The 16,715-nt window shown below is 40.4% G+C and overlaps 1 protein-coding gene across 6 annotated transcripts in view; it reads left to right on the top strand.

Moving 5' to 3' along the window:
- Positions 1-16,715, top strand: part of C1H11orf16 (chromosome 1 C11orf16 homolog) — a 33,558-nt gene that overhangs the window by 4,480 nt on the left and 12,363 nt on the right. For 5 of the 6 annotated variants that reach the window (XR_011560065.1, XR_011560055.1, XM_070763616.1 and 2 more), the window contains exons 2-5: positions 1,944-2,030; positions 4,179-4,361; positions 8,506-8,659; positions 14,155-14,371. Coding sequence is in view for 4 of the 6 variants with exons in the window: in XM_070763596.1 (XP_070619697.1) it covers positions 1,944-2,030; positions 4,179-4,361; positions 8,506-8,659; positions 14,155-14,371 (641 nt within the window). In the remaining 2 variants the exon portion in view is untranslated. The remainder of the gene's footprint in view (positions 1-1,943; positions 2,031-4,178; positions 4,362-8,505; positions 8,660-14,154; positions 14,372-16,715) is intronic. The other variant, XM_070763622.1, reaches the window with a different exon arrangement.

Genomic DNA, 16,715 nt, shown 5'->3' on the forward strand with positions numbered 1-16,715 from the left:
GACAATCCAATACATGATCCAATTAATTAAAATATTATAAATTTAAGAAAAACCCCTATACTAACATACACACACACAAGCATACCATATATAAATTCAACGTGCCCAGGGGAAGATGTTTAGTTTCCCCATGCCTGACGGCAAAGGTGGGTTTTGAGGAGTTTACGGAAGGCAGGAAGAGTAGGGGCAGTTCTGATCTCCGGGGGGAGTTGGTTCCAGAGAGCCGGTGCCGCCATAGAGAAGGCTCTCCCCCTGGGGCCCGCCAACCGACATTGTTTAGTTGACGGGACCCGGAGGAGGCCCACTCTGTGGGACCTAATCGGTCGCTGGGATTCGTGCGGCAGAAGGCGGTCTCGGAGATATTCTGGTCCAGTGCCATGAAGGGCTTTAAAGGTCATAACCAACACTTTGAATTGTGACCGGAAACTGATCGGCAGCCAATGCAGACTGCGGAGTGATGGTGAAACATGGGCATACCTGGGTAAGCCCATGACTGCTCTCGCAGCTGCATTCTGCACGATCTGAAGTTTCCGAACACTTTTCAAAGGTAGCGCCATGTAGAGAGCATTACAGTAGTCGAACCTCGAGGTGATGAGGGCATGAGTGACTGTGAGCAATGAGTCCCGGTCCAGGTAGGGCCGCAACTGGTGCACCAGGCGAACCTGGGCAAACGCCCCCCTTGCCACAGCTGAAAGATGGTTCTCTAATGTGAGCTGTGGATCGAGGAGGACGCCCAAGTTGCGGACCCTCTCTGAGGGGGTCAGTAATTCCCCCCCCCAGGGTAATGGACGGACAGATGGGATTGTCCTTGGGAGGCAAAACCCACAGCCACTCCGTCTTATCCGGGTTGAGCTTGAGTCTGTTGACACCCATCCAGGCCCCAACAGTCTCCAGGCACCGGCACATCACTTCCACCGCTTCGTTGATAACTACATACAGATGTGTTTGAGTTTCACTCTTCATTATCTTGAACAAAACCATGTGCCAATAAGAATTTGGAGGAGTCTGGTCCCATCTGGTCCCATCCAATCTTGAATGGTATTAGATTGAGGATGATGAAAAGACACCGAGGGGAACATTACTGAGCTTGGTCAATACTTTGACTTAATATAAGGTAACCTTCTATGTCCATTTCTTAAATAAATGGTCAACTTCGAAAATAGGGAGCAACATTTTGATCTTCATATCCCATATGCCAGAACTGAAGACAGAACTTTGGGGCTACTATTTCATAAACATATCCAGGAAATAATACATATAAACACACACACACACACACAAATGTACAGTAACATTGTGATACTGTAGCTCACCTACAGTACTTATTCGTCTTCTGTTGTTAATATTATTGTGTCAGTTCCATTGTAACATTGGGTGGTCACTATAAATGAACTGTTGTAATCCAAGGGCTCCCTGTACTTGTACTATTGTAATAGTTTGACGGAAGAGAACTCGCAGGCCTGCACTCCGCTGTGTCTTACCAAATGCAGTGGCATTTTCTTCTAAGGAAACAGGTGTAGCTTGCGGCCTTACTTGTATTAAGAAAATAATTTTCATACATTTCATGAATACATTACATTTATCTGTAAAGCCTCTCCCCCAATTGTTCTGGAGCTATTTCCAGACATTAGACATATTGCTCAATTATGCAAAACACTCGACCTGCCAACATGTCAGCATCAGAAATAAGGAGATGATTACCCCATTTGTGACTCACCATGATCAACATCTCTTTGTTAGTCTCCCAGCATACTCTGTCTGTCAAACCCCCGAAGGTGAGAAGATAAGTAAATCTACCAGTTGGGATTTGCAAAACAGTTGCCCCCCTCCTCCCCCCTCCCTCCTCCCCCCTCCCTCCTCCCTCCCCCCCTTAAAAAAAAGAATAAACTCAAATATCAGTTTCCCCCAGGCTCACCTGCTCTTTTCCTTTCTAACTGGTATAGAACCTACTACAGAAGTCCTTCATTTATAAAGAAAGTTTGGTTACCGTTGCTATTTGCAGAGCACAATCCTGGCATACCAGTTCAGAGGTGAGTCCAACTGAGTTCAAAGAAAAGAGGTTGATAATTTAAGTAAGCATAAGCAAATAAGCAAAACCGGATGCTGGAGTAGCTTCTTAAGAAACAAGAAAAACACTATTTCATTTCTCTTCTGACTACTAATTAAGGTAGAGGAAAAGTATAGTGTCTGAACAAATAAGTAAGTAAGTAAGTAAGTAAGTAAGTAAGTAAGTAAGTAAGTAAGTAAGTAAGTAAATAAACAAATAAATAAATGTTCATGCCTGAGCGCCTGATTTTTTTTCACAGATGTCACCCAAGACAACTTATTGCATAATTATTTGGGACTCAGTCCTGGGGCACAATAAGGTCCCTTCACACTATGTTATTCTGTTATTTTACATTTGCTGATTCCTCTAGTTCAAAGTTTCAAAATGTATATTACTTTATGTTCAATTTTATAATAGTTCTGTTTTAAGAGAACTGTCTGAGACAGCTTATTTACAATGTAAATAAGAGGCTGCCACAAAGAAGAGGGAGTCAAGTTATTCTCCAGATCACCTGTAGGACAAGAAGCAGTGGGTGGAAACTAATCAAGGAGAGAAGCAGCTTAAAAGCAAGGAGTGAATGTGAGAACAATTAATCCATGGAACTACTTGCCTCTAGGAGTTGTGAATGCTCAAACACTGGAAGTTTTAAAGAAGATGTTGGATACCCAATTGTCTGTAGGGTTTTCTGCCTAAGCAGGGGGTTGGACTAGAAGACCTCCAAGGTCCCTTCCATCTTGGTTGTTAGAAAATGTTTCACATTTTAAAATATCTGTACAAGCCACAAGAGACATCTCTTTAGAGGAACATCTCTCTCTCTCTCTCTCTGTGTCACCCCCAATTTTAGTAAATAATGCATGGTAAATAATACCTAAAGAAAACTGCTATGGTTATTATTTCATTATTTATTTATTTATTTATTAGATTTATATTTATTTATTTATTTATTTCATTTATTATTTAGATTTGTATGCCGCCCCTCTCCGCAGACTCGGGGCGACTCACAACAAAGTGAAAAAACAATCTACAACAAATCTAAATTACTGTTTAAAAATATTTTAAAGACCCCATTTTCTAAACACACATACATACAAACATACCATTCATAAATTATATCTGCCCGGGGGAGATGTTTCAGTTCCCCCATGTCTGGCGACAGAGGTGGGTCTTAAGGAGCTTACGAAAGGCAAGGAGAGTAGGGGCAGTTCTAATCTCCGGGGGGAGTTGATTCCAGAGGGTCGGGGTCGCCACAGAGAAGGCTCTTCCTCTTCTCCAAGGACTTGGGGCAGCTTAGTGGTTGATATTCATAGAGACCCATAAGCTTATTTCCAAGCTTCCCCTGGACTTTGCTCTCTACTGTGTCTGAGGAAGCATGATCATTTTAAACAACATGTGCGACCTTTCCATTGCAATACTTAGTGGTCATGGCCTGTAGTTTAAGAATCCCAAAGCTAATGTTACTAACATATATTATTATGGGTAAAATGTCTATGGAGATTCTCAAACATCCAGGTCATTGTTTTCCCAAAGGTGCTTTTTCCAAAAGGCAATTGGACTTTCTTGGGGTTTTTTTGAAAATGTTTTGCTTCACATCCATGAAGCTTCTTCAGTTCTAGCTCTACTTGAACTGCAGAAGTTTCTTGGATGAAAACCAAAGCATTTTCAAAGGGGAAAAAAATCCAAGAAAGTCCAGTTGCCTTTTAGAAAAAGCACTTCTGGGATTATTATGGGTAATTTTTATCCTCAATTGGCTGCAAAAAGATCGTGCTTCCAGCAACTGGAGAAAAAGAAAAGACATTGAATGAGTCTATTCAAAAGGCAGTCTGGGGAATCTAGCAAAAAGAACAGACTGGTCTGGGAGAGATGATGTGAAGCAATCAAAAATTAAATCCGTTGATTTGAAGTTTGGCTCTCAGGGTTTTTCTACGATATTTACAGCAGTCCCCAGAACTTTGTTAACCATTGGTTAAATATGGATTAATTTGCAATTACACCAAATATTTCTTCATCTTTCTGAAAAAAACCAAGACGTTCCTCTCTAGCTCAGTTATTTATGGAGAAGAGCCCGATTTAAATACCGCATATTTTCAAGCAGAGGATGCACATAATAAGCTATTCTCTTTTTTTATTGTAGACGGAGGCCTGAAAGAATGAACGGATGTTCCTTATCCTGTTGGCCATACCATAGACGCTGCTGTACAGTGCCCAGGCAAGCTGAATCTCTTCACAGAAATGTCATCGTTAATCCCAGTTCCATCTGCAGCAGCTGCTTGTTTGCTCATCCTTCATATGGCATCAGCCCACTTCTCACAACAAGGTAGTAAAGTATTTATTTGTTTAAAATGAGAAGAGATGAAGACATTAAACTAAGTCTTTCCATAGCCCAGAATTCCACAAGCTTAGTCTTATACATTCTTGCTTGGTTATTTTTTTTATTTTATTTTATTTTATTTATTTATTTTGTCCAATACACAATGAGGGTTTTAGTGGGTATATATCTATATACACATAGTAAAATACATGATGAAGGTTATAGAGGAGATACTCATAGTAAAATATATCTATGAAAGAATAGAAGAGAAGATATAGTAATAGAACATGTCAATGAAAGAATAGAAGGAGAGATATAGGAATAGAAGAAAGGTATAGGAGATATAGGAGAGCAATAGGACAGGGGATGGAAGGCACTCTAGTGCACTTGTACTCGCCCCTTACTGACCTCTTAGGAATCTGGATAGGTCAACCGAAGATAATCTAAGGGTAAAGTGTTGGGGGTTTGGGGATGAAACTATGGAGTTCGGTAATGAATTCCAAGCTCATTATCCAAGCAGGTGGTGGCAATGCTTAGCAGTTCTACAGAGGAATCATTGAGTCTGTCATCTGCACCTCTATAACTGCCTGGTTTGGCTCTGCAGCCAAACAAGACAGACACAGACTTCAACGGATAATTAGTACTGCAGAAAAAACAATTGCTACCAACCTGCCTTCCATTGAGGACCTGTATACTGCACAAGTCAAAAAGAGGGCTACAGGCCCTTCACATCCTGGACATAAATTGTTTCAACTTCTTCTCTCAAAACGACTCTGTAGGGGACTGCACACCAGAACAATATGACACAAGGACATTTTTTCAGGAATGCCATCACTCTGCTAAGCAACTAATTCCCACAATACTGTCAAACTACTGTATTTACTAAGACTGTATTACTATTATTCATCTTATCCTTCCTATTACCTATCTTTCTGCCATCTAGTGGTCCAACGTGTTTTGCAGCCAGCCTTCCTCATGTATTAAACTTAACATTTAATAATTAAAGGGGCAGATCCAGCAATTCTGTTAAGCCCCCAATTTACAACATACTTGCCTAGAAGTGCCTAGTCTTGAGCCTAACAGTCTAATATTTAAATGAATTCCCACCGGGGCATTGGCTCTTTAGAAAGCATATCCAGATGGTGTAGTAACTAATTTTTTACAATAATGCACCTCAGGAACTGATAGGAAAGGCTTGTAATTATGTTCCCTACTTTCCTTTGGGCTTCTTCAAATGAACTTGTTGCTTGTATCCTTACGATTTATGTTAATATTGATAGTTTCCTGATTGCTTCTTTGAACCCTATGGCAATCATTAACTGTTTGAACCCTATGACAATCATTAACTGTTGTACCTCATGATTCTTGACAAATGTATCGTTTCTTTTGTATACCCTGAGAGCATATGCACCCAGGGCCGCCATCAGGAATTTTGGGGCCCCATACAGCCTAAGTGTCTGCCCCCCCCATTTTTCAATTTGGCCAGTAGCAGTAATACTGGCCTATTGGCGGCCATGCCTATATCCCCTATATCTTCTCTTCTATACCTATATCTTTTCCTGCTATTCTCTAATAGTTATATTTCACTCCTTTATTTTCTCCTCTATTCACCCTTTAATACATTCTACCAGATTATATCCTCTATAACCCTCATTGTGTATTATTGTGTATTGGACAAAACAAATAAATAAAATAAAATAATCAGTGGAACAACTTGAGTTTGTGGTGGGGGTGGGATGGGAACTCGCCTCCAAAAGTTGTGCGTCCTCGAACATTGGAAGATTTAAAGAAGAGATTGGATAACCATTTCTGAAAAGATAGAGGGTTTCCTGCCTTAGTAAGGAATTTGACTAGCAGACCTCCAAGGGTGCTGTTCTAATTCTATTGTCTATATTCCATTCTGTTGCATTATATTGTATTCATTATATTCTATTCTTCTATTTTTCTATATTCTACTTTCCATTCCATTCTATATTCTATTCTGTTCCTATTGTATCCCATTCTATTCCCTATTCTATTCTATATGCCATTCTATTCTATATTCTATTCTATTCCATTTCAAAAGCCCCGAGTAGCTTTGAGAAGGGTGGCATAGAAATATAATAAATAAATAGAATAAGTGAATTCTTCTATATTCCATTCCTTTCTGTATTCTATTCTATATTCCATTCCATTATATTATATTGCAATGAACCAGAACCGATCTCAATTCTTTACCCTTCAACCTAACGAGAAATATGTGCAGCTTTTCCTGCAGCTGATGTCTTTTCCAGCATACCCATTCTCACGGTCCCGAGTCTATTAAACCTTGGTTAGAAAGAACCCTTTTGCCTGCCTCTTTCTCCCTCCCTGAAATCAATTACTCTCCAATATACAGTATTGGGAGAAAGGATATTCTATCAAACTTTGATTAGGGTTACACCGAACTGGGATCCTGGCAAAGGGCAGGAACATACATACATACATACACCCGCCCCACCCCTCTTGCTCGTAGTCCGGCTTGGCTCTGCTCTGCCCGCCGCAGCCTTCCCATTTCCCAGGACCACAGGAGCTCCGCCTGGCTGCTCTTGCCCGATTTTGTCTCCGCAGCATTTGGGAGCTGCAGCCTGCCTGCCCTCGTCCTCCTGGCGGAGGCTGCTCCAAAAAGGCCCCCGCTGCTCTCGCCCGGGGCCTCCAGCCTTGGCAAGATGGCAATGGAGAAGCCGGGAAATGGGCCGCCTGTGGGTGGTGGTGACCTTCCTTCCGCCCGCTCGCCTTCCAGCCATTCCCTTCGGTTGCAGCCGGGCCCCTCTGGCAGCCCCCCCCCCCCGTGGGAAGCTACCAGCGCAGCCATCCTGCCCGCCAGCCCCCCTCACCTCCCGTTGTCTCCCCCCGTCCCGTCCAGCCCTCCCTCCCCCCGCAAACGTCGCCCGTACCAGAGCCCCACGGGGTGACCCAGAGGCCCCTTGGGAGGATTGCCTTACCAGAGGAGGGTCCTGTGTCCCGCGGTAAAGGCTGCCTGGCTGCCGCCTGTGGCACCTCAGGTCTCCGCGCATCTAGTCCCCACACCCGCCTCTCCTGGGGGGGTCCGCCGCTCCGTCCCTTCTCCGTCCCTCGGTAGGCCCAGGCTGCTCTCTTTCTCCGGCGGAGCAGATGGCAGAGAGGGTCTCCCGGCAGCTAATTGAATTGTTCTGGGCGAAGGCGCCTCAGGGCACAATGACTGCTGCGGCAGGCGCCAGGGGCCTGCACATGGTGGCGGGCCAAAACCGCCCCCCCCCCCATTTTTCAATTTGGCCGGGCCCCTGACACCAATACCAGTAATATTTATTTATTTGTTTGTTTGTTTGTTTGTTTATTTGTTTATTTATTTATTTATTTATTTATTTATTTATTTATTTATTCTTTGTCCAATATACAATACATATGGAAGAGAATAGACATTAAGTAATATATATGACGATAGAAAGTAAAAAGAAGAGAAGTAGATGGGAGGGAGAGAGTATATATGATATAAGAGATAAGAAGAGAATATATATGATATATATTTTATATAGATAGATAGATAGATAGATAGATAGATAGATAGATAGATAGATAGATATAGATAAGGAGAGAATATATATGACATATGAGATAAGGAAAGACAATTGGACAGGAGACGATAGGCACATCAGTGCACTTATATACGCCCCTTACTGGCCTCTTAGGAACCTGGAGAGGTCGATCGTGGAGAGTCTAAGGGAGAAGTGTTGGGGGTTGGGAGTTGACACTATTGAGTCCAGTAATGAGTTCCACTGGCCTATCGGCGGCCCTGTATGCACCAAAGACAAATTCCTTGTGTATCCAATCACACATGGCCAATAAATTCTATTGTATTCTAATTTGCTGAAGTGTGACCTTTTCCTCCTGGGACCAGGAGTGTCCATAGGGTATGGTTAAAAGAAAATCAAGATGGCAGCCATTATAGTCCTATGGAACATGCATAAAAATAGAACATTTATTGCACTGGCAAGACTATTGATTTGATATTTTTTTAACCATGCCTGACAAACTGGGATTTATACTGGGCTTTCAAGATGTGTAGTTTAAGAATATGGATAACATTTATTGTTATATGTCATTAGTTTTTTCTGTGGATTACTCGGCTAACATTCTTCCATTTTATTCCAAGGTGTTTGGATTACAACTATTGTCCCTTTCTTCTTGATGCAAAACACAGGGCAGGACAGAATTTGGAAGTGTCACTGGATGCTGGTAGTCCTGTTCTAGCAAAAAAAGAAAGTGACTGTTATTATTACCAAGGAACAATCATAACAGATTTAGAGGCAAGTGGCAAAATTATTTTCTATGTGATTATAAAGTTTACACCAAGTAATATAAAGAAACTACAGAAATACAACTGAATGTACTTATTCACAATAACCATTAATAATAATGATAATAATAATGATGATAATAATGATGATAATAATAATAATAATAATAATAATAATGATGATAATAATGATGATAATAATAATAATAATAATAATAATTATTATTATTATTATTATTATTATTATTATTATTATTATTATTTATTAGACTTGTATGCCGCCCCTCTCCGGAGACTTGGAGTGGTTTAGTGCAACAATGGATCAGTTTTCATCAGTTTTATATGTGCCCACTTAATTAATATTAAATTAATCCAAAGACAGACATAACAGGACAAAAGAATCACACCAAGAGAAATGTAATCTAAAAATGTAAGTGGTTGTGGACAATAAGCTACTCAGCATCACCTAACAATGAGAAAGGTGGCAGATACATTGAATAAGTAAATAAGTAAGTAAAATAAAATACATTTCAGGTGATCTCATTGTGGAATTAATGCTTTTGCTACCCGTATAGTAAATGATACCATTGCTTCTCTTGTAAAAAAATATGCAGAATGAACTAGAAAATGATAAATGCTGTTGAAATCAATTGAAGAATGAACTAGAAATTTTAAACTAGAATAATTAGTGTATTTTATGCTACAAAGATAAGGGCAATAAGCATCAATTGTATTCATTTTCCAGATATCACAATTCCTCTATTCGCCACTCTCCACTTCCCACCCAAATCTTTCTCATGTTATTTGAAGGCAGGGGCAGATGAGGTTTAGAGCCTGTTGATCTTGAGATTCAGCCCCTCTTCCTTCTCTAACAAATGCTAAGGCAGTAATGGAGAACCTTTTTTGGTTTGTGTGACAAAAGGGTGTGTATGAGTGTGCCAGCATGCGTGCACGTGCCCACAACCCTTCCCTCCCTCCCATGCATGTGCATCCACCCGCACTGCCCCTGCATTTGCGCACAATCTCCCGCATCCCCGTGTATGCACAACGGTTCATTGAGGCCTGGGACAGTGAAAAAAAACCAGGCAAATGGGCAAACCAGATGTTTGGAAAAAGAGACTACTGGTTTGCCTGTTGTGTTGTTTTTTGTATTCCAGAGGGTTCAGGGAAGCTTCCTGAAGCCCCAGAGTGTGAAAAACAGCACAATGGTCAAACCGGAAGTGCCTTTTTTGAACTTCCGGTTTGCCTGTTGGGCGTTTATTTTGCCTCCAAGGCTTCAGGGAAGCTTCCCTGAATTATCCAGAGGGCGAAATGGCTTCCCCAAGGCTAAAAATCAGCTGGCTGACATAGGGCAATGACTCACATGCCCTCCGATATGGCTCCACATGCCACCTGTGCCATAGGTTTTCCATCACGGTCCTAGGGAATGCCTTTTAGTCAGTTGTAACAGTGTGACCTTAACAACATTATTAGAAGACTTCGTGACAGTTGCCTGGTAATTTTTCCAACATCCACCTTTTTAGTTTCACTTATTTACTTGTTCCTTAGGAACCAGGGGTGGATTCCTAATTTTTTTTACTACCACTCTGTGGACATGGCTTATTTTGTGGGTGTGGCTTGATGGTTATTTTGTGGATGTGGCTGGAAGTGGCTTGCTGGACGTGTGACTGGCTGGGAGTGGATTGCCGGTTATATATTAGTTATTTCAGAGAGATGTTACTACTATTTTGGCTATTTTGTATCTTACATGAAAAGCTTTGCATATAGTGTGTGTGTTACACCATGGCAGCACAGCTTTTATATGCAGAAAATGCTATAGTTAAAAGGCAAGTAAGTGTCATACAACATTTTTGGTTCCAGTCATGGATTCCTTAGATAAAAATATTGCAGACTGTTAAAAAGATCTTTGGGAAGCTTTAGGAAAAAGCGAGGAAAAATGTCAAATGCAAGCTTCTTATTATTTTCAAGCGAAGGGACTGGGGGGGGGGGGGAGAGACTTAATTGTCAGGTCTTCAGTTTTTCCAGGCAAGCAGGCAGTTGACCAACGGGATGCGGGAAGACAACAAGGAGGCACAAAGAAACTTTCAGGACTTGCTCAGTACAGCACACTTCCACCGTGTGTGGTGCTAGAAACTGAGACTTTTGGGAAGAAGCCAGGACTTTTTCCTCATTTGGATCCTTAGCCTGGATGGGGTGAGGGTCGGTGGGGGGCGTACTGACTGGTTTGTGGGGGCCGCATTCAGTGGGATAGTCCCCTTCTCTTCTTTATACTTGACCCTGTCAAGACAGTTGCCTTCATCCACAGTGCTCAGTTTCCTTGGCCAGAAGTGGTGGCTACAAACTCATGGTGATGATCCAGGGCATCGTTGCATGTTTGGAGCTACTTGGGCTGCCGAGATGGGATGGAGCAGGCTTGTTGTGTGCTCCAGGCCTGCCTATATAGAGATGTTATGCTGCTCTGACTCCTCCCACCCCTTTCCTGCCTTTAATGGGACAGCCTGCGGCCAGGAGGAGGCGAATGAGAGCCACACAGGGAGAGAGAAAGAGAGAGAGAGAGAGAGAGAGAGAGAGAGAGAGAGAGAGAGAGAGAGAGAGAGAGCTGTTCTCCATCTTTGCCTCTTAGCAGGGAAGGGAGAAAATTGGCGGACCTGAGCTGTCTGAGACGCGGAATGGGAACAATGAGAGAGCCGCGCTATGGCAAGGACTCAAGTCAGTTCCTGAGTGGAGGGTGTGATGGTGACATCTTTGCGATGTCACCAACTAGCCGCCGCTACTGGTGCAGGTGCACTGGTTGTACTGGGAGCCACCCACCTATGTTAGGAACATTCAGTTTTTTAAAAAAAAATATTTTTATTAAATTTTATTACAACAAACCAAAAAAAATTACTTAAAGAAAAAGTGCCCAACACCAATAAACCCCACCACGATTTAGGGGGTTAAATTATTTGCAATAAGTTTCAATTTCTTCCTTAGCTCCGGTTTACATTTCTTTACATACAAAAAGTGATTGGAATTTATTTTTCACATTGTCGTCATATTCAGTTTATTGCCAAGAATAAGTAAGCCAATACTTCCAGATATTTTCAATATCAACATCCAACAGTCCTGGCAGCAGTGGAGGTAGGGAAAGAGACACTGGAAATTATCCAATAATTCCAAAACACCATGGCTTATACTGAGAACTAACTTTGTAGTATAATCCCACTCCAACTCTCCTCAACGTCTAACATAGATACTGTCACATGAAGACTTCGGCCTGACAGATACATTTATAAGAACCATTGTGGCGCAGTGGTTAGAATGCGGTATTGCAAGCTAACTCTGCCAATTGCCAGCAGTTTGATCCTGGCTGGTTCAAGATTGACTTAGCTTTCCATCCTTCCGAGGTTGATAAAATGAGGACTTAGATTGTTGGGGACAATATGCTGACTCTATAAACTGCTTAGAGAGACCTATTAAAGTGCTATTAAGCAGTATATAAGTCTAAGCGCTATTGCTATTGCTACCCTCAACTCCTTTATTCCCAGCCAAACAGAAGCATGCCAACTAGTAATACTGTAGCAGGACCAGCAACCTGAAGGGCACATGACTGAGGGAGATGGTTGTAACTAGAGGTATAAGATTACCATATTAGACCTTTTCATCAGGCGAATACTGGTTCTTTTATTTCTCCGGTAGTACCAGAGTTTTAGGAGGGTTTGTGCTATTTTGAAGATCTTGGCAACTAATGATATTTGATAAATAGCATTATTGCTGGAAAGGTGGCAGGCGTGTTGTTATATAAACTTGAGAGTGGAAAAGAAAGCTGGCCTTCAATTCATTAATTGTTAGCACCTGAAACAAATGTGTTATTTGTCCTTCCGAAAAGCAAGACACAGGTTTGTTTGCTCATCACAGCCACTCAACATCCAATAACTCTGAAGAACCAGCTATTTAGAAGGCAGTGACTCTGGAGTGAATCCAGCTTTTGTGTGACCATTCGTCAGTGCCCGCGTTCTCATTCTACATACAAAGATTGTAATTGTGTAATTAGGAAAACAAACACTCTAACTTTTAAACAGCCCCAGAGCAGACAAAAAAACCAAAGGGGATGTGGGGTCAGAGGAGTTTAGCTCAGTTTGCTTTTACTGCCGAATCAACTATTTAAACAATGTGGATGTGTTGAGTTACCTTTCATAATATAATCCAAATTTGGGGTGTTGTACTGAATAGCATTCAGTTCAATAGCAAAGATTTTCAGGTATTTTGATCTCTAGTGATATTGAACTTATCAATTCTTCCTAAACATCAAAGAGCAATGAACTTTGGGGCCAAATTCTGGAAATTTTTACCTCAGAGGGAACCTCATACCACCACCTGGAGTAGGATAGACTATAACAAACACCTTTGGCATTGCTTCCTTTAGCTAAGACTGATCCACAGAATCTTTGCAAAATAGTTTTTCTTATTTTATTTTTCTAAAACCAGTTTGTCATTAAAGGATGGTTGATTCTCCATTTAACATTTTCAGCTCAAAATATATTATTTCTTGTGTTATGTCCAAAATGTCTGCCCTTCCAGATAGGCCAGATAGGAAACACAACCAGTTAATATAATTCAATTTTATTGTAAGGCAATCCTGCGGGACTCAGCTGCCCTGAATCCTATAGGATTGGGTAACATTTAAATTAGATTAGATTAGATTAGATTAGATTAGATTTTAAATTAAATTTTAAATTAAATTTTAAATTAAATTTTAAATTAAATTTTAAATTAAATTTTAAATTAAATTTTAAATTACATTTTAAATTAAATTTTAAATTAAATTTTAAATTAAATTAAATTAAATTAAATTAAATTTGCAAGTCTGAAAATACAAATCTCCTGCAGTCACTTTTAACAGCTTGATCAATTAGGATTGGTCTTTCCTAAGTTTCTTTCTCTGACCATTAAGTTATTAGAGATTCCTCCCTCTCTTGTCTGATCAATCCCTAGGTAGCATCTCTTCACTTTGTCTCTCAATGTCATTCCCACAAATCACTACACAAAATGATCCTTAGACATGAATAAATGATTTAATACCAAAACAGCAGGAATAAACTCATTTATTCATTTTGGCTTCCTGTAGCTCTGTCATCTTTTAACTATATTCAAAATGTTCATATATCTACTTTTTGTATTCATTTTTTGAACTCAGTTGAAAATAATAACTCTGTTTATTTCTCCAAACAACCCAGGAAAGTAAAAGTGATTGTAAAATATGAAAGAAAGCTGCACAATGAAGAATATGAATATTTATTTCACATAGGAAATAAAATTTAATGGTTACTAAAAGGAGCCTTATATCAACTTTTCCTAATAGGTCAAATATTCAAAGAGAAATCCAACTAACAATTAAGTTGGGGGGTTATTTTCTCCCTTGAACTGGCTTACTATTTGAAAAAAAAAAGTCTTCTAAGTTATCAATAGGAACAATTTCCAATTATTTGCGCTATTTATAAAAACATATTTTTTTCTTTCTAATAGGAAAGTGAGCAAAGATCATATGTCGTACAATTTGTAATGGGGCAAGATACACCTTACTTGCAAAAAACAGTCAGCAGTGATATCCTTGAGTGTACAAATGGAATGAGACATTCTATCTTGCCTGGTGATAAAGTGATGGCCCCCTGGGAACCAGAGCAGAAGAGGTATGGGCCAGGAACTGTCCTCCAAGGCATGGAGACCAGAGAACCTCTGCGAGGTAAAATTGGAATTACCTTGCCATATACTTATGGAGTAGCTTTAAGAGATACATTTTGGTCTCTAGAGGTGGAACTCACAATCAGGAGGCTGTAGCTTCAATCCTAGGCATGGCAGAAATTTCTCCCTCTGGGTGCAAGGAGAAAACAACAACTGCGAATTCAACGTAGGTGTTAAGAAGGGTGTCCAAACAATAAATGCACAGCTCCATCCAGTCACCCCGATGTGACGGATTGTGGTTTTATTAAAAGAAAAAATAATAATTGGGAAGTAGCTTTAGGCTGTGTTTGCCAATGGAAATAAAAGTAGGTTAAATGTTTTTCTTTATTAGGATATTGCGTTGAGATAGAAAGTTTAAAAACCTGATCTAGTTGCATATTGGTCGAGCCAAAGAATGAAAAGCCATATAGTTCACTAGACCTCATGGAACCTAGAACCTAAAATGGTACCTACCAAAGAAAGGAGAAAAGGTTTATGGTGGGGGTGGAAGGAAAAACTGGGTTAGCCATGAGCGTATCAGTCTAACTCAGTGGTTCTCAACCTGGGGGTCGCAACCCTTTTGGGGGTCGAATGACTGTTTCACAGGGGTCGCCTAAGACCATGGGAAAAGACAAATTTCCCATGTTGTTAGGGACTAAAGCTTCTATTCTGGCACCTTGGAATATATTTTTACAATCCAACCAATCAGGCATTTACAGTGGTGGTGTCCCTCTGAGTTTCCTGCCAATCAGCTTAAAGCTCTGTTGGGAGAATTGGTGCTAAACTTATGGTTGGGGGTCACCGCAACATGAGTAACTGTACTAAGGGGTCATGGCATTAGAAAGGTTGAGAACCACTGGTCTAACTGAAGAGGACATGTCAAAGAACGAAATCACTATACTAACTTTCACTACAGTTATTGCATCTCCTGAAACTAAGACAGTCCAATGAGATTATACAACCCCAAATTGATATTCCAACCCTCTTCCAGTAATGGGCTCCTACGGGTATGGTCAGGCACACAGAACTGGTAGAAAAATTTTGGTCAGGTACTCAGAACCAGTAGAAAAAATTTGAATTTTTTTCTTTTTTCCCCTTCTGGGCTCTGGGTATCTTTTTCCTATTGCAGTAAATGAGGTTGAATGTGTATAATTTTAGAAGAGTTGTGCATGCGTGTGTATGTACATACACATACCATTTAAATAGCAGATAATGTATATTTTTATATGCCTGTGTGTAATATGTATGTACACATATGGCGTCTAAACATAGAATTAAATAGTATATTTTGGATGTTCAATAATAGTAAATAGACAGGGAAATTGTATCTCTTTGAGGCAAGGAGAGGTCAGGCACCCTAACACTAACCCAAACCCTTGATGTTAGTGACGTCAAGTTGGCCACCTTTAAGCCAGTCACATGACCTTTAAGCCACCTTTAAGGTCACATGATCATCAAGCCACTCCCACCTGGTCACATGACTGGCAAGCCACACCCACAAAATAAGCCACGTCCACAGTGTGGTAGTAAAAAAATTTGCAGCCCTTCACTGACCCCTTCTCAAGGGTGTGTTATGTTTTCTCTTATGGTTAGTAGCTACACTTGTGACATGTTCTCAGTGTGCTGCTGTGAGGACGGTTTGGGTGTCCTCCTTCTTGGCTTGAAGAGAAAGTCTTTTCAATGACATCTCTATGGACCTTCTGAAAACCTTACTTCTGACTCAACATCTATATCCCTTCTGATGCAGGTACCCCTTTCCCTGTCCTGGATCACAGTTTCTTCTTGTTGAGGCTGCTGCACTGTATCTTCTCCTGCTGGGAAGTCTAAATTGATTCCTGACATCCTAATAACACTTGGTTTTTCTTTTTCATTACGCTACATCACACTACGCAATTTACCTGTTTCTGTGGCAAATCAATTCTTCTATGCATATTTACAAGAAAATAGGTCACAAAAGTCACTCTGGGTGTTGCCTTGTGGATGTTTTCTCCCCCTCGTGGATAATAAATAAATAAGAGGCTCTAATTGCATTTGCTTTATTGAAGTCAATACATTTGAATTCAGAATAGCAAGAGTAAACATTCACACATTGCTAAATTGCCCTTCATCAACTTTGAAACATAGTCAGCATTTATGGTCAAATCTGTTATATCACAGCCCTTAACAGGTTTTTTTTTTTTAATTCTTTTGCAGTATATTTTCCTGTCATTGTGTGATCCTACTTTGATATTTCCTTTTCAACATAAAGAATGTTGCTTCCTTAAATTGTCTTTGTTTTTATATTCATAGTATTATTTTCCAGACTGGGAAACATGCTAAGCTTTTGCCATGTAAACTTCAACAGTCCCTGTTTTGTAGTTTGTACA

The sequence above is a fragment of the Erythrolamprus reginae genome, chromosome 1 (genome assembly GCF_031021105.1).
Source record: "Erythrolamprus reginae isolate rEryReg1 chromosome 1, rEryReg1.hap1, whole genome shotgun sequence".
In the NCBI taxonomy this organism is placed as follows: domain Eukaryota; kingdom Metazoa; phylum Chordata; class Lepidosauria; order Squamata; family Dipsadidae; genus Erythrolamprus; species Erythrolamprus reginae.